The sequence below is a fragment of the Nicotiana tabacum genome, chromosome 19 (genome assembly GCF_000715075.1).
Source record: "Nicotiana tabacum cultivar K326 chromosome 19, ASM71507v2, whole genome shotgun sequence".
Classification (NCBI taxonomy): domain Eukaryota; kingdom Viridiplantae; phylum Streptophyta; class Magnoliopsida; order Solanales; family Solanaceae; genus Nicotiana; species Nicotiana tabacum.
Window position 1 is genome coordinate 5358463 of NC_134098.1, and position 22577 is coordinate 5381039.

General features: G+C 34.1%; 2 protein-coding genes, 1 long non-coding RNA gene and 1 pseudogene across 7 annotated transcripts; 1 reads left to right on the forward strand and 3 right to left on the reverse strand.

The window, feature by feature from the left end:
* Positions 1-1967: 1967 nt before the first annotated feature.
* On the reverse strand, positions 1968-8007 carry LOC107822558 (mannan endo-1,4-beta-mannosidase 1-like; annotated as a pseudogene).
* Positions 4917-7404, forward strand: LOC107822569 (uncharacterized). The gene is made up of 4 exons (XR_001656349.2): positions 4917-5050; positions 5381-5522; positions 6024-6087; positions 7189-7404. It is a non-coding gene; the product is annotated as an uncharacterized LOC107822569 (long non-coding RNA).
* Positions 8008-10610: 2603 nt separating the features above from the next.
* On the reverse strand, positions 10611-17381 carry LOC107822567 (4-diphosphocytidyl-2-C-methyl-D-erythritol kinase, chloroplastic/chromoplastic). The gene is given in 11 exon segments (NM_001326099.1): positions 10611-10717; positions 11135-11220; positions 12340-12439; positions 13706-13805; positions 13894-13986; positions 15310-15510; positions 15606-15662; positions 15753-15857; positions 16048-16116; positions 16350-16445; positions 17166-17381. Coding segments are annotated over 11 exon segments (1230 nt in total).
* A 1746-nt stretch (positions 17382-19127) lies between these two features.
* LOC107764362 (putative E3 ubiquitin-protein ligase RHC1A) lies at positions 19128-21810 on the reverse strand. 5 transcript variants are annotated; one of them, XM_075239578.1, is made up of 3 exons: positions 21654-21769; positions 21283-21336; positions 19128-20328 (listed from the first exon to the last, which is right to left on the reverse strand). In XM_075239578.1, exon 3 carries the CDS (start codon positions 20309-20311, stop codon positions 19361-19363), a length of 951 nt encoding a protein of 316 aa, XP_075095679.1. In that variant the 5' UTR covers positions 20312-20328; positions 21283-21336; positions 21654-21769; the 3' UTR covers positions 19128-19360. The 5 variants fall into 5 exon arrangements, with proteins under 5 accessions (XP_075095679.1, XP_075095675.1, XP_075095676.1 ...); XM_075239574.1 differs by lacking the exon at positions 21283-21336 and having other exon boundaries at positions 21654-21810; XM_075239575.1 differs by lacking the exon at positions 21283-21336 and having other exon boundaries at positions 19128-20370; positions 21654-21800.
* Positions 21811-22577: the final 767 nt, after the last annotated feature.

A 22577-nucleotide genomic window follows, 5' to 3' on the forward strand; every position in this document is an offset into this window, starting at 1 on the left:
TAATTGTGACTCAATAAGTGAGTGACGTTTCAATGAAACGTTTGGCTAAATGGTTTACCAATGAGGTAAACGGCTAAAATAAGAGAATAATCCAAAAAAAGTGGGAAAAGATAAATGGAATTCCTAGCTTTTGAGAAGTGCCACATCAACACTCTTTCCCCCTCAATTATAAATATGATTATTTAAAAATAAGGAAGATGAGAGAAAAAATAAGGTAACAATGCAACCACATTAAATCGGTCCTTATATAAAGTCACATTTTTCATCGTTACGTAACAACATATTTATAAATATGATATAATAAAATTTAAATAACAATTAAAAAAAATATTATATTTAAAATAAGAGAATCTTACGAAAATATCTAAAATAAGCCCAAACTTAACCAGGTCTAGCCAAAACTAGTTTTTATTTTTTATAATTATAGTTTCCTAAACTTACGTGCAATCCGACTATTCCACCGAATATGTACTTGGTAACTCCAAGACTTAGGCAAATAAGGCTTCACTTAGTCCCTGTGGTTTTGACACATACTTTGATCACTAAGATCAATTGATGTATACGCTGGTTACCTCAATATATCATTTATTCAGAGATTAACTAGTATGGTTTGGTGTAAAACATTGATGTAAATTTCTTGAACACTTTATAGCTAGCACTAGTGGTGTCAATGGTTCGGTTCGGCCAGTTATTTTGTAAAACTAGTATCACGCCAATTTTCGGTTATTCTATTATGTATAACTAAAATTAGACTTTTCAAAACCGTCTCAATCATATAGGTTTCTCTTCGGTATCGATACGGTTCGGTATCTATTATGAAAGATGGCTGGAGTATAGATCGATCAACTATTCTACAGCAGCGTAAAAGAAACTAAGCAAATTAATACAAAGAAAATATAAATCACACGAGTGGAAAGACGTTAACCTAGCTGGAACTGAGACTCAAGAATAAAGTCTATAGAAGATTGAATATTCAAAAAGATAAATCTAAATCATACGAAAGGAAACATATTCAATACATTGTAGTTTGCTACTCATAATCGCTACAATACCTTGTGTCTTAGCTTGATAGTGATATGCTTGAAATAATTTAGTTTCAATAGGAGTATCATAATAAGTTTGGGAATTAGGATTTTGAGTTTAATTACTTGTTGGCTTGTAACTGTTTTCATAATTCCAAGACCCATAGAAAAATTTAATGCTTTATTATTTTTAAAATTAATATATAAATATATTTTTCACATGTAGATTTATTCGGTACAATTCGGTATTTTTCGGTTTATTTTCATAAAATAAAAAGTCTATCCTAATTATCGGTATGATTATAGATTTATATAAAAACATACGATTTTATTAAAAGAAACCTAAAAATCGATTCGATACGGTACGGTTCAGTCAATTTAGTCGATTTCAAATATCCATTAACACCGCTAGCCAGGACTTGGTATATTTGTTTACTCATGAGCTGACTCTAATTTGTAAATACATCATAGTCAAAATATTTCCAGGATAGTGTATCGTAGACTTCATGCCCACCGATTTCATTTCGCATATATGTTAAATACTTACCTTTTTCATATTCTAAAACGAGTTTGTGACAGTACCCTGTTTGAAATTCTGCCACAAAAATTAAACAATCTTCAATAAACTTATATTTTATAAATTACTCTATATATTCGATTTTTAATATAAAGATCAAACGCTCGATAAAAAATATTCTCTCCACCGCAATTCCTGCATTATTAATTATTCTCTTCACTATTAATCCATGTCTTTAAACCAAACGACCCACGAGTGTTTGCATTGCAATTTGAGTTTTGCTCACTTGCGGTATACGCAGCATATCAAGAAGATGGGTGCACTATTACCATGAACTCAATATTTAATCTTTAGGATGTCAAATCCTATCATAAATTGATTAATTTTAAAATCATAAAAATAATTATTGATAATCTTCATGCCTTCAGTCAATGAACTAGATGAGCTAACGACGTTATGGACTACGATTGACCTGAAATTATTCTTGAAGTTGAAGAATTTTGTCCCAAAACTATACAATAACCATCATCATAATTCTCCATTCCTTGTGCCATAAGTTGCCATACTAAGCTTCCTGCCATTGTTCCACCTTCTTTTTGCCAAATCATAGACATTTCTATATACACTACTCATAAATGTGTCTCTTGAACTAAGATTGTATCCTTGACCTCTGCTAGACTTTCCAAATTCAGCTAGAACTAGAGGTTTCTTTAGTATGTTTCTTGCATCTTGCCAATGGCTTGTAATCCATCTTTGCATCCATGCCAATTGGGTATCATCGCTCTGTCCGGATACCCGTAAATGTAAAAATATTTTATTTACTGACAGTATAATAAATTTTTACACAAGTAGGTCACTTATAAGGTAATTATATAGGTAAATTTCTATAACTAGCTTTGGTAACCTAATAAAATGATAACTGCTAATAGGTTAAACTATACTAATCATGTACAATATATTTATATTGTTAACAGAGACGGATCCAAGATTTAAACTCTATGGGTTCAACCATTAAGGTTTTTATCATTACATCATTATATTTTTAAAGTTATGGATTCATATTTATTATTTATTGTAATTTTAATAAATTTTTACACATAAATTTATACTCCGCAATAAAAGCACTGGGTTCAGTTGAACCCGGTGTTAGAGGGCTGGATCCGCCCTGATTGCTAACATATATAACTTAATTAGATCCAAAGATTTAAATATTTTCCTATAAGCAAAAATATTTGCCAAGTCCACGTGATCACTAGATAGCATGTGCATTATTTCGTAGTCTCTTTATAACTTGTCTAACTAGTAAGATAAGATAAAGGATTCAATTCTCTTTTTTTCCCTGTAGTTTAGAGTTCTTTCCTTTTCATAGTATATATATATTATAATATAACGGAAGTATATGAATTTTTGAGTGGAGAAAATATGTTAATATACCATTGGTCAGTGTAAGCGCGGATAGTGGCAAAATCAATCTCATTGATAAGATGGTTACTAATGAAATCTGTTCCAACTTGATAATCAGGATTAACTTGTTTCCTTTCAGGAATTGAATCGCCGTAAAATACCTCCATTCCTACCTCCAACAAGTGTTTGTTGTCTAGTAACTTCACAAAACTTGCCATTTCTTGAACCCAAACCTAGAGTAATATCAGTAAAAAATCAAAATTTCACAGCAAAAAGTCAGTCATTGATATTTTTAAACTTTAACTAATTTGGAAATTAATTAAAAGTCATTACTTGAGACTCACATTAACAGTTTTTCCAGAATAATCAGCTTGGTCACGTGGCTCATTAATAAGTTCCCATGCCATAATTGTTGGATCATCTCTGTAAGAAACCCTAGTAATGGTATTGAACCTCGTAATTACTTTCTGTAGTAATTTCACAAAAACATAATTTTATTAACCACTAAACTAGCTTCTTCAAATTTACTTAATAATGAAGATATTATGCAGATTAAGAATTAGATTGCATAAATATCAAAAAGTTGTTATTTAAGTGAAAAAAGTTCCATGTATTGCTATCAATACCTTAATGTGGTTCTTATAATAATCTTTGAGTGTAGGATGAGTATAGAAATCATCGTCACTATTGATCTGAGTCCCTGCATTTCGCACCCACTAAACATATTGAGTTTTCCCTCCAAAGTCATTCCAGTTGTTTACAAAGCTCAAGATTAAGCGAACACCATATTTTTTAGCTTCCGAGATCACAAAATCCAAACCCTAAATCCAGAAAATACACAATAATAACCCTAAATTAGAAACAATTAAAAAAAAAGTGTCTAATTAACTAATGACACACTTCATATTGCTTAAATAATTAAACAAAAAAATATCTAATCACGGAATTTAAGGTATACACATGTGGCGATGACAAAGGATTCTTACATTATCATAGCCTAACTTAATGAATTACAACAACATCAATAACATTTCCAGTATTATCTCACACCGTGGGATCTGGGAGGGTAGTGTGTACGCAGATCTTACCCCTACCTTGTGAGGATAGAGAGGTTGTTTCTAATAGACTCTCGGCTCAGGAAAACATAAGCACTACATTAATGAAAACATAGATAAGAAGGGACAGTACCAAAAAGCTATATAAAAGCAAAATAAAAACAACAAGATAGCAAGGTGATCAACAATGAAATAAAACAACGGTTAGTCATAAAAACCTACTACCAACAGAATCATCGACCTACTCTACTACCTTAATCATCGACCTCCATACCTTCCTATCAAGAGTCATGTCCCCGATTAATGAATTATTACTCTATATATATATTTTCCGGGTTATCATATCAGATTATATATTATATAACAACATGTTGTTGTATGTTAACTTAACTTGGTAATATAAATTCTTATACAGTCATTGGACAGAACATAAACCTTTACCTGAAAAACACGTTCATCATAAACACCAGGTGATACTTGTAATGCTCTGTGACCTCCATTACCAGAAATTTGGCCTATGGCAACAGTTTTCTAGCAACGGTTATAAGACCGTTGCAACAGAACCTCTATTGCGACGGTTGTAGTCGTTGCATAAGCCTTATGGGCCTATAGGAACAATTCGAAACAAAGCGTTGCAGTAGTAAAATAACCGTTGCAATAGAGTAGCCTATGGCTACGGTTTTGGAAACCGTGGCAGTAGGTGACCTTGTTGCAACGGTTATGCGAAAAAAGAGCTATCGAGAAGGTTCTTAACCCCCCCCCCCCCCCCCCCACACACACAAAAAGGGTCATCAATAAAATACACAGCCACGACCTCTTTTTTAAATAGCTTTTTTGGTTTTTCTAAGTCTTAAATCACCTAAAAGGCTAAAACCCCTTGCCCTAAAACACTTCTCACACAGCCAGCATCGACGCTGCAGCGAAGGCAAGGCGACCTACGACGTAGACTTCCCCTCTGGCATAGGTTTCCCCTCCACCATCTCCTTCTATTCGTTGTTCTTGCTTTCTCTCATCTATGACTGAGATTGAGGATTTTGGAGTTTGAACAAGAGGTAACTTTTTTCTCATAAATCTGTTATTCTTGTTTAGAAATTTCGTGCTTCTGTTTCTCTTTTTCTTTGTATTATGCCGATACATTTTGTGATTATGATTTCTAATTTGGAAAAAGGGAGTTTAATTTGGTAGGGTTTCTAGTTTGAGAAATTAAAGTTGAGTTGGTGGATTTTAATTATTAGATCTGCCGAAGACGAAATTTGGATGCTGTATATTTTTTCTCTTAAGTTTTATTTAGTCCTATTTCAAGATATGCTAAGGGGAAAAGTGTACTACTGCTATTTGTGGATTTGATTTGTTATTTTGGTATCTGATTTGGTTGATTACAGAAAGAATGAAGTGAAAATGAAGGGGAGGAGGAAGTGAATATCAGTCAAAAGAAAAATTATTTGTTCCTAGTGCAACTGGGAAGACACTGGAAAGAGGATTTTTTAGCAGCTTCTATCAAAGAGTTTAATTTTACAACTGAAGGTATGGTTCACTATACTTTATTCAACAAAAACCTAAGGCATGTTGTTCATATTGTCATAAGCTGGATATGTCATCTGTGGTAGTGGTGGGACATTTTCCTTTGGCTCCTCCATTAGTTTCTCAGTTATACTATTACTTAATGCCATATTTGACTTACTTGGGCAGTTCTTCTTCATTTTTTAATCTCTTCTGTTGGATTGTATATTATTTAGTATGGCAATATTTTGCATAAGCACACATATATGAAAAGGTGACTGGTATGGTAGGATTTAAGAATACTAAAATTTTCACTTCAGATATAGAGAAGTATGGAAATGGTAATGTGAAATCCCACTTCAAGCAAATCTTTTAATGAACTTGTGTTGTTAGTAATTAAGTCAACTTCATTTTCTCTGAAAGATTGTCACCTTGCTGCAGTTAATGGGATTTGACAAAACTCGGGTTAGAGATAGCTGTAATTTTCTTTTGCATTATTGTAAATGCTATTTTTATTTTTTGTAGCTACAACATTCTCTTGCTTGAAAACTGCTGGTAATGGTGATAGTTCTCTTCTTCCTTTGATAAGGTAAGAACTTTAATATTTTTTGCTGCCACTTTGATATGTGATGGTGTGTTCTTTTCAACATCTCTTTTCGATATATGCACATTTATATTCATATATATGATGTCTTCATGAGTAGTTGTAGTGGAATACTGCATTTTCATAGGACAATCTCTTTGGACTTCATGGGAAAAATCTGAGGGAAGTATTTCTAAGAAGTCGCATGCTAAAATCAATTGAAAGAGTTAGACTTTTCAAAAGACTGTCACTCACAAAAGTTAATTTGACGGGCTTTTATGACAGTTGCACCTTAATATTAATTTTTTACTCAGTAAAAGTTCATGTTCTTACAAATAAAAGAATTGTCAAAATACTCAATTACCCCAAGAGCTGTGTGGTGGGAGAGGTTTTTTGAGACGTTGGCATAGAATACACAACGAGAGAACTACCAATTTATGAATAAAGATAGTTCATTTTCCCTCTCTTGTATAACAACACCTTAAAGTCTTTAAATTAAAAATGATAGTTAAACAAGTGAGTGCAAAACCAAGAATCAGTTCTTCCCCATCTACAATTTGTAGAATTCATTATGTTTTAGAAGCTAGTGAGCTTTATATACCCTGTGCCAAAACTTTTATCCATTATCACCTACTTTTATCATCCAAAAATGTTAAGCTCTTTTGATCTATTATTTTTTATGCTTCATAATTGGTCAGTCTTTCTGGTGTAATGCCCTTTTTATAAGCTAGAACTTGGTACTTCGGTTGTTTCTTAAGTTGGAGATTGAGGTCATTTTAAGAACTATTCTGAAGACTTTGGTCAATGAGTGGCTTAATAGTTAACTGATAATAACAACAAAACAAATAGTTAATTGATAGTAACAATAAAAAAGTTAGTTAACTCATTGTACTTGAGCTTCTCTAAGTATAGTGGTTCTATGTCCATCAAAAATTGCAATAGAGTGGTTTGGCTCTTGTAAATATAACAGTTACAATATAATGAACCTTTTATCCCAATTTCTAATATTTGTTATATCACATTTTCTTTTTAGTTGTTATCTGAGTCTATAATTGTACAGTTATATTTGCTCAAGCTTTTCTAATATTTAGTTATCATCTTTTGTAGGTTGATCAAATAAACAAGCAGAAGATAAAAGCAGTAAAGATACTTAAGATTTGGTTGATCGGTGCTAGACTCTTGCATGTTCTATGAATCTTTTATTTATTTGAAACTTTGTTCAAGCTTCTGTAAACTCTTAAATAGTTAAACAATATTGTATATTTTACTTTTATATGTGAATAATAATAGTTGGATATTTTGGAATATAATTTTGTTGATTAATACTAGTTTCCTTTGATGATTATATAGGTAATCAATTCATCTTACTTTATTATACAGTTTCCATAAATTTCATTAATTGTTGCAATAACCTTAAAAAAATCGTTGCGCAGCACTAAATAACTATTGCAATAGCTACACAACTGTTGCGATATGTATTCAAACCGTTGCAATAGACACAAATAGTCGTTGCTTAAAATGCTATTGCAATGGTTTTGAACCGTTCCACTTGAATAAGACATATGGCGACGGTTGTATAACTGTTGCACGAAACCGTTACAATAGACCTATGGCACGCGAGCCGGTGGGACTACCGAGAACCGTTACAATGGGGATATTGCAACGGTTTTCTTATGTATTGCAACAGTTTTATTAGCGTTGCGATAGGCCAAATTTCTGGTAGTGTGCATCACTGAAAGCCCACGTACGACAAACAGAAATACCAGCGACAAATGCATCTTTAAGAACCTCAGAGACTTTGTACCTCTGAGCATCATTAACTGCTATAAACCCTGCATTAGCATTTCTTGGAACCGTAGCTTCATATGCAAGAGCTAAGAACAAGAACAAGATCCCAGAAATACAGCTTGTTTTTGTAAAAGACATTTTGTAATTTAATTTCTATAGAGAATATTGGAAGAGATGTGATATGTTAGTGAGTTTATAATGAGTTGAAGATAAGGAAATTTACTAAAAATAGCAAATTTGCAGGAGCTAAGAAGACTTCCCAAGCGGAAGGAAACTGAAATTTTGCAAGTTATTTGATAGAAGAGGAAGAAAGTTATTTGGTTAAAGTAGAAAGAGACAAATTATGGGGAAAAAAGAAAAATAAAAAAAGAGAAGGAAAAAGAAAACGAAAAGGTGGAAAGGTGGTTGAACCCTAAGTTGCTAGGACTCTTCACTTTCAGTGCCGCACCCGTGTCGACACGACGTGGGTGTGGGTATGGGTGTGGGATCCGTGTCGGATCTGGTCAACCGATTTTGGGTGCTTTGACCAAAATCAACGGAGAAATTTGGGACAGATACAATGATTTTTTAAAACAAATCAAAAGTTAGGGTGATATGGAAGAAAATAGAATACCCTGTATATATAAATTTCTATGTCAGTCCTTTTTCTTTTATCTCCTTCTAAAATTCTACTCTTGTTCAATATTTTTTCCTTCTCGGAATACCTTATAAGTTTTTCACATAATGTCTCATAATTTAGCCATATTTTTATAACTCTATTTTTAAATAATTGAATTATTTTTAGCCGAATCCCCGCACCCGTATCCGTACCTGGATTCATATTCCCGAATCTTTAAATTTAGATCATGAAGAATCTGAGCTCTAGATCAGCATCCGTATCGGACACTCGCACCCGAATCCGAGCAACTTAGGTTGAACCTATTATATTTTTAAAGGTGGAAAGGTGGTTGAACCTATTATATTTTTAAAGTTATGTGTTCATATTTACGATTTTTACAATTTTAATGAATTTTTATATATATATATAATTTTTTACTCCGCCTAGAAAATTATGACTTCAGTTAAACCCGTCGGTAATAAACTACATCTGCCCCTGCCTGAGTTTGTGGATGGAAACTGAAATTTGCAAGTTCACCTGAAAATATTTTATTTTTAAAGTTATCATGGTATGTTGATAGAAGAGGAAGTTATTTGGTTAAAGAAGAAAGAGACAGATCATGGGGAAAAAAACGAAAAGGTGGAAAGGTGGTGTAATATATATGGGTGATGTATTGCAATTTGCATCTATTTGGTTGGTCTTTAAAGTTTGATCAGTACTAGATTTGATAATAAAATATATATAGAAACGTGTACTCAAGTAATTGCAGTTAGAAAAAGTTAGTTAAATTTGCAACTAGCTACATTGAGTTATTTTATTTGGAAAAGGAGAATTTCCAGTTGGGGTTCATGTTTTTAGCCCTTCCTAGTTGGTTTTATTTTGACATTCTTCACTTCCATTTTTGCTTCTATGAAAGCACTTTCACCTGTATGAAATTATTGAAACTTACAACTTGTTGGATGATTGTTACGTGTTATTTCATAATATATTATATTGTACTGTATCGTTTTAATGTATATAATGTTTGGATATATTGTATTATTTATCGTTTTTTCATGACATCATGCATCAGCAATATAAAAATTAAACTTGCAATATTACAAAGAAAAAGTAAGGTACGGGTAGAATTATTACATAAAAAGATAGGGTAAAAGAAATAATAAGGAAGGGAAAGATGAGAGAAAAAAATAAGGTAACGATGCGACCACACCAAATCAGTCGTTACATAATGTGGCAATACATAACAATGGATTTTATGATATGATACAATAAAATTTAAATAACAGTCAAAACAAACATTGAATTTAAAGTAACAATATGACACAATACAATAGATAACAACCATCCAAACAAGATGTTTATACTAAATCAATAGTTGCGTGACTTGTATTTATATAGTAATTTCTATTACTTGATCATGGTTATTAATTAATACATATTCCCATCCTCCTTAAATTACTTAGTCATGGTAAGCTGATGTGGAAGTTTTTACCATGCGGTAACCAATACTCATCATTTGCACTTTCCTTCTTAATTTTGATAGGCATATAAAGGGAAGTTCAATTGCAATTAAGTTTGTCATAAAAATCCTGCAACACTTGAATTACTTTGGTTAGTTAGTAGCTTAGAAATATTTATGTGACGGTATTCGAATTTCGCGAGTCAAACGAATTATTCTTTTATCATAATTTTTTCATATATTTTTTAAATATTTTAAATTATTAATTACTATGACTTATAATACTTTTTATGCAATTTCTAAATATGTAAATCTTATTTCAAAAAGTTAAAAAAATTATGTCCAAATGAACGGTCAAAATTAAAAATTTACATCTCGAAAAGCAAAAAGTGTCATAAATTGAGACAAGAAGCACTAGTGCCATATTTTCTAATGATGTAGTTTAGTTATATTATAGAATATTCTAAATTTGCCCTTGATGACTAAAATAAAAGAGCATAGACTGAATGTGTATCTTCCTTTTTTAGCAACATGAAATAGACTGTGACTGATTTTTCTCTATCCATTTTTGAATAGTGCATCATCCGAAGTGAAAGGATGAGATTACAGAAATTAGTCCTTATTGCACATTACATATACAACTACACACTTATCCTAATTGCTTCAATTTATAGGCTCTGAGGCCTAAGAATCTTCAAATGATCTGGAGAACTCGGCTTGATCACCACAATTGCTAGCTGAAACAGGTTCCACGTACCATTGATCGGGTGCCCGAGTGATGAAACTAGCTTCTGCAATTCATAACAGCGTATCTCAAAAGAGAGCGGATGCACAATTATGCAGAAAACAATTGATTTCTATCGCGGGCTATAAATTTCTGATAACACCAGTAGCGTAGCCGCATACATTGATGGTTGGTCAATAAAACGTCCTTCATCAAAAAATTATACTGTGTATATAAAAATTTATATTGTGTATATAGGTCAAAAATTATTTTTTATGTGTAGATTAAATTTTGAACATCTTTTGCGAAATTCCTGGCTTCGTCACTGGATAACACACATTATTTCCAAATGTCTAGAGTAAACTTCACAATCAAATATTGTGATCATAGCAAAGAACGATAAGATCTTTGTAGAGAGTTAGAATAATGAGGACTAACTAGATGCAGATTGCGTTATCATGTAGTCGCGATGTTTGTTATTTACCTGACAAGAAGACATCCTTGTATTCTTCATCGTCGTAGACAAATTGTGGAGGATCTGGAGAGCCAACTCCTACTATTGTGCTTCCACTGCATTTCAGTTTTGGAATTAGTAACATTCTCAAACTAAAGATAAAGTACAGACAAAAGACGCCATTTAAGTTTTATTGTGTCAGAGACAGCAAAGAAGATAAATTTATTGTCAGCCATGAGCTACGGCTTACAGGACCATGCGAGAAAGCTACGACATATAACGCCATTGTCCAATTTGCCCTTAGGCATTTCATACCTTCCTCCCAAGTGGTTGGTTGCAAAAGGCTTAATACTATATTTCCAAAGAAATGCTCGTCCACTAAGAGGGATGTGTACAACTTACACAACTAAAACTAGTCATTAGGCATTTATGATCAAGTAAAAAGATCACTTCATATAATACATTATTTGAAAACATTTTTGCAAATTTTGCTCCCTTAGGGCTAGTCAATGGTGTCTTGTCTTAGATTGCTAGTATTACATGTTGTTTTCGTAGTACCTTGCCGTTGTTACTGCTTGTTGCTATTGCTTTCTCCCATCTATTTTTCTGGCTCTTAGATTGTTGATATTATCTTTCTGGTCTTTGTTGTTGTTATTGCTTGTTTCTATGGTTTCTTTTCATCTTCTTGAGCCGAGGGTCTATTGGAAACAACCTCTCTACCTCCCAAAGGGTAGGAAAAGGTCTGTGTACACACTATCCTCCCCATACCCCCACTTGTGGGACTCCACTGGGTTTTTTTTCGTTGTTGTTGCTAGATAATTTAATTAGAGTGGTTCGATCAAACCTTCAAGAATGATTATATATCATTTCAATTTAGTTGCAATTTTTGTCGTATGTATTAACCATTCAGCCTAACTCTTGAGTTCAGTAGTTGAAAAGCCCCTCACTTGCTATGATGATAAAATCTGCAGGCATGACTTAGTGTTTCTATTAAAAATTTAGAGCTAGGAATAAATTACCATAACGACTAATAGAAACAACTTCTTCCATGTGAGATCTAACTCCAACATTGGCACAACACTCTTAATTTCGATTTCTCCTATTGTCTCAACATGCCTAATTCACATTGTCACACCCATCTGCTTGAAAACCCTTAAGCGCGAGCAAAGTGTTAAAATTACGACAATCTAGAAAGAGATAGTAAGAATATGAACCAGACTAAGACAAAAGCATACCTTCCAGACATGAAGACGGCATCATACTGTCCTCGGCCGGCAGCAATCACTCGCTGTTTTAACCTTTTAAGAGATGGAAGAACTTCAAAGGCAGGAGGTTCTGCAAGAAATATCGATAATGTCAAAGGAGTGTAATTCTGACCGAAAAAATCTACAAAGTTAAAAAGTGCAAGATCCACTCTGTTGCTTCCCGAATGGAAGGATATACAAAAGTTACATTCTACCAATAATGATTCCCAAATCGCATATACAGACTCAATGACCTAGGATGAAAAGTAATTGATATTCTTTCAAAAACGTAAGCATGAAAAAAGAACTGCTAAAAAGAAGAGGTTGGCTTCGTAATTTACTTCATGTGTTCAATTTAGCAGTCTAGTTTTTGAATCTGGCTTATATTGCCAGCAAAAACAAATGCTAGCTGCAGCAAAAGAGGAAAAGGGAATACTAAAGACTATCATCTGTTTACTTTGCCTGCACAACATACAACTGTGGCCGGTAATCGACAAGAAGGCCCTTCAACAAGGACCTGAAATATGTTTCACAACTGTGTTCAAAACTGATCTATCATTATAAGGAGAAAAGTTTTCAGATTCATATTGCATGATTGCAATCAATTGAGTGAAGTGCTCATCTTCACACACTACATGAGGAGATATTCTCAAGTAGAGAAAGGAAGATTAGTCCTTTCCACTGTGAAACCAAGGAATGAAGAAAGTATGCTTTCAGAATTTTGGCTCTAAGTTAGTGATCAGCACCAAGTCTATGAACAATAACAACAACAACAACATCCCATGCCGTAGGGTCTGGGGCGGTTAGTGTGTACGCAGACCTTACCCCTACCTTGTGAGGATAGAGAGGTTGTTTCCAATAGACCCTCGGCTCAGGAAAGCATAAGCACCACATTAATGAAAATATAGACATGAAGGGAAAGCACCACAAAGCCATACAAAAGTAGCATAAAAAAATAACAAGATAGTAAGATGACCAAAATGAAAGAAAACGACGGGTAGTCATAGAAACCTACTACCAACAGAATGCGAGAGTGTGTACTAATACTACCGGTATGAACAATCTAGACCACCTACCCTACTACCCTAATCCTCGACCTCCACACCTTCCTATTAAGGGTCATGTCCTCGGTCAGCTGAACCTACGCCCATACAACATGCCGGAACTGGAATGAGCAACTACAAGAAAGGTCTTCTTTAAGAAGTTTTCCTATTTTTCCGAGCTTGGTCACAAGCAAAGTTACTTCAACACACATGAAGCTAGAATAAATACATAAATACACACACATATATATGTATATATATTTTGGTAAGGTGAGTTTGAACAAATGTTAATGTGTTTAATCTTCATCTCGTACCTAGATCATTGACACACACATCTTGAGATATTCCACTAGTTTTGATCTTCTCCAGCAAGCTCAAGGGATCAACTTTACTAGTCTGATCCAATTGAAAACGCTGCAAAACCAAATCTTCTCTTAGATTTTGACAACCAAAATCATATAGTTTCATCCTAAACTTGTTCGCTAACTTCATTTTGTATCACCTTGTAAACTTCAGCAGTAGAGCATTCTTGCTGAGGCTTTATGAGAACCATTGGAATGTCAAATGGTATGGGCGATGGGATATCTTGAACAATCTGAACAAACAAATGCACATTTCAATAATTTGAATTTATGAGAGACAAGTTCAACTAATAACTTTCTAGCAATTCCCAAGCCATTTCTCATGCAGATCACTACTGCAGCTCACATGCACCTCTTTTTTTTTTTTTATATATATAAACAAACATGTAACTTTGGGAGGTCATGACTAGATAGCTAAAGACAGAAAGGCAGTTCCAAAAAATTTCAAGAAGTTTTTCCTCACTATCATTTTTGCAAGGTTTCAATTTCCCATCAAATTTGAGTTTATTGGTTATATGTGGAATCTCGCGCCATTAACGGTCAAATCTCCAATCTATTAAGTGACTATCGCATTACTCGTTAAAAGTAATTATGTGATATTAGCTCATTTTTACATCAATATTTTCTTTTTACTTTTTTTCCCAAGAAAATGTGATTAGACCCTGCTTGTCTGAATAAATTACACTTGTACCTCTCACTATCGCATAAGAGACATGCTTACTAGTTCGAAATTATAATTCACAGGTTAAAGGATGGAGTTGCAAAAAAGTTCCAAATCTCTTGTTAACTGCAAAGTAAGGGATCTGCCTAAGGTTTCCATACATTACATCAACTCCCTAAATTACAATTCTATCTGGAAATCACCAGAAATTATACTTCTCAAGTGAAAGGAATGAGTGGAACAAGGTGCTAATCTGATACTAATACAGTTTTGTGGATGTAACCCAATCTGACTTCTCATAAAAAAAAATTGCCAGCATTAATGAATCTGAAGTTTTGTTAAAGGATTTAAAGCACAACAACTAGTCCTAGTTTAAATGTTTCTAACCTTCAGGCTAGTAAGAGTCAAATGACCTCATTTACCCCTCTCTAGCCTCGCCATAGTTTTTATTTTTACTTTTTTTTATAATGGTGGTGTCTGAGTTAACTTGCATGCAGCTCGACTATTCCATAAGGTACCTTCTACTTCCCACCAACACATTTACGGGTAACTCTGGCCCAACAAGGCTTAGAGTCTCGCCATAGTTGAACAACAGCTTTCCACCCACACGTGTTTTTCAACATTCTTCTTGGCAATACAGCTTTCCGCCTGTTAAAGAAATGAACCTTGAGCATAACTCAACCCCAAAAGCTAGCTCATGAGGTGAGGATTGGCCAACACCATATAAAGAGACCATCCCACCCCTTTAGAACCGGTGTGGGGCTCAACACCACCCAACTTATCAAAGACTGATTAACGGCAATAGAGATCCGAAGATATGCAAGAAAAACCACAATCTCACCCAGATTTGGAAGGAATAAGACACTTGGAAGTAAGTACAACGGCAAAAGCATACCTCACCCCTACCCGTGCAGTAAGCTGCTCCATGGGAGAAAAAGAAAGAAATATCAGAACCGATCTCACCAGACCACTCTTGGAGCTCCTTTTCAGTGGCAAGACAACCACTGAACTGATTTGCTGCCCACAGAGCTGTTGCCGCATTACTGCTCCCACCACCAAGACCAGCCCCAGTAGGCACCTTCTTATCAAGATGAATCTGGTCATCCAAATATGTCATAAAGTTAACTCAGTCGAACTTTATCCAAAAGCTATTGCAAACGGATTAATTTGCTGGCAGCTGAAAGACTGTACCCAAAAGTAATTGTCTGTTCCAGTTTTTTTCCTATACAGATTGAGGGCCTTTATAATCTGCAAAGGTAGTGGCAAAATCATGAATCTACCAATAATATAATTGTACTTGACGAGTATAAGGATAACCATATTAGCTTCTTGCGTTACCAAATTTCTCTCGTCGAGGGGAACTCCAGCAACATTAGTAGATAAACGATCCTTTGATTTCGATGGTGACAGCGAGAATTTTATTTTATCTCCTAGACTGATTACCTGAAGGAACAAAATGGATTTCATAAGCTATATATATACCTAATAGTTCATTAATAAATACCATAGTAACAGGAACTTGAAATATAGTAATATGGTGTAATCCCAATTGAATTCTTTGAAGCTTTACCATATTCTGAGTTCTCTCGAGACAAAAATCAGAAGCAGAAAACAGGAAGTGAAGAAAACTTACATGAAAGAGAGATGCCAAATCATGATATCCGTCGTCCCTCTTGCCCGTTATTCTCAAGAAAACATTTATCTGCGACACAAAAAGACGGCAAATTTTCCAAGAAAAAAGAAAGAATAAGGGTAAAATCCACAAAGGAGTTCTGATCAATGTTGCGCGCAGTCTCAGAAATGATGCCGCACCCGTGTCGGATCCTCCAAAAATACACTATTTTTGGAGGATCCGACACGCACCCGGTAACATTTTCGGAGAGTCCAAGCAACATAGGTACTGATACTCAAAGATTGTAACTTGATATGCATTACCTTGCAAGGTGAAAAGAGAGTAAGTCTTGAAAGTCCAGCCTCTCTGTCCACTTCATCAGCTAACTTATTAAACTTCTCTTCAGGATTATATGTTATCTGAGCACCCCAAAACAAAATTTACACAAAGCTCAAAACCTTTTACACAATTACAGCTCAAAAGAGAAAGAAAAAACAAGAAAATCAAATACAAACTACAAAAGCCAAAAAACTTTATATAATTACAGCTCCATTCCAACAAATGAAGTCAAACTCATGATCATATGTTATCTAAGCACCCCATAACAAGATTCACACAAAGCTCAAAATGTTTTACACAATTACTCCTAAAAAGAACAAGAAAAATCAAATTCAAACCTAGCTATAGAACAAAGTTCAAAACCCCCAATTTTTTGTACAATTACAGCTACATTCCAACAAATAAAGTCAAACTCAGGATCATATGTTATCTAAGCACCCCAAAACAAGATTCACAGAAAGCTCAAAACCTTTTACACAATTACACCAAAAGAGAAGCAAGAAAATCAAATTCAAACCTAGCTATAGAACAAAAATTTACAAAAAAACCCAAATTTTTCAATAAAATTACAGCTCCATTCCAACAAAAATAAAGGCAAATTCAAACCATATACAAAATCTGGGTTGCCACTTATCTCTATTTGTTTTCTGCTAGCTCTTGAATCCAAGCTCAAAATATTTTACATAATTACAGCTCAAAAAGGGGGGGGAAACAAGAAAATCAAATTCAAACTACAAAAGCCAAATTTTTTAATAAAATTACAGCTCCATTCCATGTTTTCAACAAAACAATAGGGTTACCTCAACTTGTTTTCTGGTAGTTCTTGAATCTGAAGCCTTCACTATAACAAAATTGCTTCTTCCAGTTTGAGAATTCTTGTGAAAATAAGATGACCCATTTGGCCTTTTTGACCAAGATTGAGAAAAAGAACTCTTTTTAAAGGAACCAATGTGGGGTTTTTTGACATTACAACAAGTGTTAAGCTGGTAACTACTTAGAAAATTACAAGAAGCCATGGTTATAGAGTGAGTTTCAATTTGCTATTTTGTGCAGAATTTTAAGTGAATTAAAAGCAAAAAATGGAAGTAGATGATTCAATTAGTCAAAATTCAAAACCCCATTTCAAGAAAATGTGTTTCTTGTAAAAACAATTAAAAAGTTTCAATCTTTTTTCAGTGTACAAAAGTTATTATTTTTGGTAAGTGCACGTTTCAAAGATGATTTTTTTTATGGTTCTTGTCGTTATTCAATCTCTGTACTTAAGAATTTGAAATAAGGAAAGAAGTTTTGATGCTCTTTTTGTTAGGATAAATTGAGACTTAAGAGAAAATGAAGCTGAAAGTAAAAGTCAACTGTTTAGTGAATTCATCAGTCAACACATCTAAAATTTCAGTGTAAATTTGAAGGTTGGTTTTTTACAAACAATAAAGCTTAATATTGTACAGTTGAAAATAAGAAGAATTAAAATTGAAAAAAAAAACTTGTTTGACCCTCCAAATGTCGTGTCATTTGGAGAGAAAAAAATGTGCTACTTATCCAAATTTAATATATGCATCAAATTGTGTTCATTTATCATAATGATTTTACTTAAGAAAATAATACATATTGATTAACTGTGTTAAGTGATAAACTATATATATTTAAAAAGGCACAGATCATGCACTTAATCAAATATTGTTAAAACTGTATTTGAAAAATAGAAAAACTGGTTTTTAAAAATTTATATATATATATATATATATATATATATATATAGAGAGAGAGAGAGATAGAGAGAGAGATAAATCATGCACTTATTATGCACATGAAAATACTCTTAAGCATACTGTTAAAACTGGTTTTTAAAAATTAATATATATATATATATATATATATATATATATATATATATATATATATATATGAGAGAGAGAGAGAGAGAGAGATAAATCATTATTTCCACATTACCAGATGAATAAGAACCAATAAAGAGAGATAAAACAGAACACTAAGAAATAAGTGGAACAAAGATGTCTAACTGTCTTTTCGAGTTCTCTGAGGACCCATAAAGTCTCTAATAAATACTGAATAAGTCCACAATATCAGCTTCTTACTTAATATTAATGAGAAGTAAAGTGAAAGACATTTCATTAAATTAACTAGTCATTAGAGTCAACTATATGTATGATAATCTTCCCTACAAGGAAGTGTTGTGCCTACAGGCTACAGATAAAGAGGGGAGATTTACCTAACATTAGGCAGCTCTAATAAAAGATAAGGTAAATTACATAAATTGTTTAATTATCGCACACAAAAATTAGTCCGCACTCGTTATTTGATACTTAACTACAGTTAGTGACATGTAGTCACTTTAATTTTTATTTTTATTGTTTGATTTTACGTAATAAGTACAGAGTAAGTATCTTGGTCACTACACTCTCCTTCTAGTTCAAATTGCACTAGTTTTTCAACTTTATTACACATAGCACGTTATCCTGTTATCAATTTTTCCCTAAAATAATTCTCATGTACGTCTATATTTATATAGTACTAAGTTTTCCTATAACCTTTCCCTTTTATAATTCAAAGAATGCCTTGGTAAACACATCATTTTAATTCGAAACAGCTTGTGTGCACTTTGAAACACGATCCATCCCTATTTTTAGTTCGGATCAACTTGCGCACACCTTGAACCAGGAACCATCTCTATTTTCCTCCAAGTGTGTAATACTTGTAAAATAAGTGACAATTTAAAGATTGAACCTCGACTATCTCACCAAATACCTGCTAACTAAAAGCAAAATTATTATCAACAGTAATGTATCATTGACATTTCTAGAACATCATTTACATAAGTCCTTTAAGCATTTCAAGATGTTTTCCACCTATACACCTTTCAAGAACAGCTTCCATCCCATAGTACAAGAAATTGTAAAAACACTTCCAACACCATCTAAGGATAATTTATAGTCGAAAATAGGCAAAATCCAAAGATGCTGGAAACAAAACTTAGTAACTAAAAACGCCAAGCGGGGTAATTCGCTTCATTGTTCTCCTCGTAGGGTGCTGTCGAGCTGCTTCCTCCTCTCTCAGCATAATTGCCTGTGTTTTGGTTGGACGAGCGAAAAGGCCACAAAAATGAAAAGGGGTTCCTCCTCCCCTGGCTCTGAGCAGAGTTGTCCCTGCCGCTACTGTTGCTGCCACTGCTAACATTTCCAGTTCTTGAACTCAAATTGGTCGGGGCACTTCCAGAAGGTCGCGAAGGAAGCTCAAGGCGGCAAACAGGGCACGAGTTGTGCCGAACCAACCAAGGTACAATACAATCTGCATGGTAAATATGCTTACATGGCATCTGCCTTGCTTCAGAACCCAATTCAAAGTTATCTTGACAAACTGGGCACTGAGAATCCGTGTTGAGGTGCCTCTGTATGATCTTGACAGTAGGCAAAGCATCTATTGCGGAACGAGGTGCCGGGGGTGGGCCCTGCCTATCATTCATACTGAGCTGCTCGATTAACTGTTGCAGACCGGGCCCCATCAAATCATCCAAATTAGGTCGCCGCTGCCCCATTCCCGGGCTTCCATTGAAAAAGTACTCAAATGCATCGTTTTCGGTCATACTAACAGGAGTTTGGCCGTGAAAAATCAACCATGGACCAGAACCGAAACCCCTCCCTTGTCCAGGAACAATGCCAGATCTTGTCCTAATGTCAAAGTTCGGGTTTCTTCCTGCCATTCTCTGCCTCATGAATTGAGCAAGGGCGTCCATTATACCAAATCTTGGGTCCGGGAAAGGATCCATTAATCCAAAATGAGGATCATCCTCAATAGTAGATCTAGCACCTAGCATGTCATCAAGCTCTTCAACGAAACCTCCACCACAATTTGGGCAAAGACAGCTAGCCCCTCGAGGCCGAATTGGTTGCGTGCATCTGTGGCACCAGTGTGTGTAGCTCCCACTCGACATCCCTTATCAGCAGTTTCCTGAACAAAACTTGAAACTTTTAAACCAAGCTGCAGATCATCCTACATCCACAAACTAACAGTTCAACTATAATAGAGATTATTACCAGTTTCATTACATGAAATAAGACAACCATGTCAGATAAAGAATCAGGCAATGCACAAAAGTGATCTCATACGTCAATCGCATTCACCAAAAATCATCATATTAGACCATCCAAACCTTAACCCCCCCCCCCCCCTCTTCCCTTATTGAAAAGATCTCTCTTTTTTTGTGTCGGAGCTGGTAAATCCACCACCCCAAAAAAGGCTCCCCCCAGAGACCTCTCAAGAGAATCGATGACAATTTGTACTAGTATATCTGAGGCTTCTTGATTAGATAAATGTAAATTGTGGTTTATCAACCTCTTCCCTCTAGAGGAACCCTCACTCGTCAAGAATGTGGTGCTTTTTTTTATAGATCTCTTTGCGAAGATTTCTTAAAGAAGTAAACCACAAATTTGAGCATACTTCTAACGAAACCAGAATTATAAATTTCACTAACATTTAACTTTCTTCTTCATCCCAGTTTTATGGTGAAGAATTCTCAAAACCCCAATTATTAATTCACTAAAATTTCAACGGTCGGTGCAACACTACAGTTGCTCCTTGTTCCATAGAACATGGATTTTGAGCAATGGATACATCCTCTTTGCATAAATTCAAGGGGAAGGCAGCATATTATATGCACACATTTCTCCTACCCCCCCCCCCCTCCCTGGTAACGACGGTGGTGTACGAGTCAGCTTGTGCACAGCTCGACAATTCCCCGAGGTACCTGCTACCAGGGGCGAAGCCACCTTTTGCCAAGGATCGTCGAAATATTACGAAAAATTACATTGTGTATATAAGTAAAATATTGATTTTAGATGAAAATAACATATATTGAACACACTTTGTCGGAAAATTTGTTTACTTCTTTCAAGTCTGAACAACCTTGGGAAATTTCTGGCTTCGACACTGACTGCTACCTCACACGACCACAAGTACCTGGTAACTTTGTAAAGTGAGGCCTTTGCCAAAAGGTATTCTAAGCAGAATTTAAGTTATTAGCAAAATATACAGTAACTGACCAGATATAATCAATCCAAAAACTACCCTCTTAAAATTACTAACAAAGCTAACTCCTTTACACTTTAATCAAATCATAACATACATATAACACAAAATCTTGAAGAAAGAAAAAATCCCCATCAAAAAAAAAAAAAAAAGAAATTCACAAAAAGAAAAAAAGTCAACTTGATGGCAAATTGGAATTAAAACCCATGAAATATTATGTAAATTAAAATTGAGATTTGGGTTCTTACCAAGAAGATGAGCTGAAGATGAACAGTGTGAGAGAGAGAGAGAGAGAGAGAGAGAGAGAGAGAAAATGGAATGAACCCTAAAAAGAAGAAAAAGGACAAAAAGGGGATGAGATATGTGCTGTTTTACAGTAGATATATGTACTAAAGTGTTTCCTATGTGCATTTTTTATTTATCTTTTTATATATTCTCACCAACTACATGCCAAAATGGTGATGGGAGAGGTTAACAAAGTTAATCATTTTGATTACAGAAAGCTACACTTTGGTACCATAAGTTTGTGTTTATTCAAGTTTGAAGTGAAAAGAGTTCAAACTACATGCCAAAACGCCTAGTGGACTGGTAAGGTTAACAATAAGTCATTTCAATTAGAGAAAATTACACTTTGGTACCATAAGTTTATGTTTTTCCACCTCAAAGTGAAAATAGTTCCATTTCGAGGAGGTTTTTTGTTGATTGTTAATAAAGCCCATCTCTAGGAGGTTAAGGTTCTAATCTTGAGGTCCTTGCATCGTCGAAAATAAGAATATTAGTAATAGCAATTAACCACATCTTAATTCCAAAATAATTATAGTCGATTATAAAAGTAGTTTTTATTCACGTCCATTTCAATTCAATTGAACTCTTGCTCATCTTATCGACAATTTACATCCAAATTAACAAAAAAAAATACACAATGAATTTTACATCTAAGACTTTATTCTATGACACTCCTTAAGGCTCAATAAATCTGATAATTTAAATAACTGGTCACAAATTGGACTTTAGATCAAGTTAATTAATTAAAGTCCATTTAGAACTTTTTAAAGTTGGATAGAGTCAATCCTTTCATGTTTAAGATTTTGACTATCTCAAATTAAGTGAATTGGACAAGAAAATCAAATTACAAAACTGAATGTAGCATCTCAACCAAAATCAGAAGGTCC

Bases quoted from the DNA above. Each gene is read 5' to 3' on its own strand.
- LOC107764362 (XM_075239574.1), bottom strand. From the start codon at position 20,311: ATGTCGAGTGGGAGCTACACACACTGGTGCCACAGATGCACGCAACCA.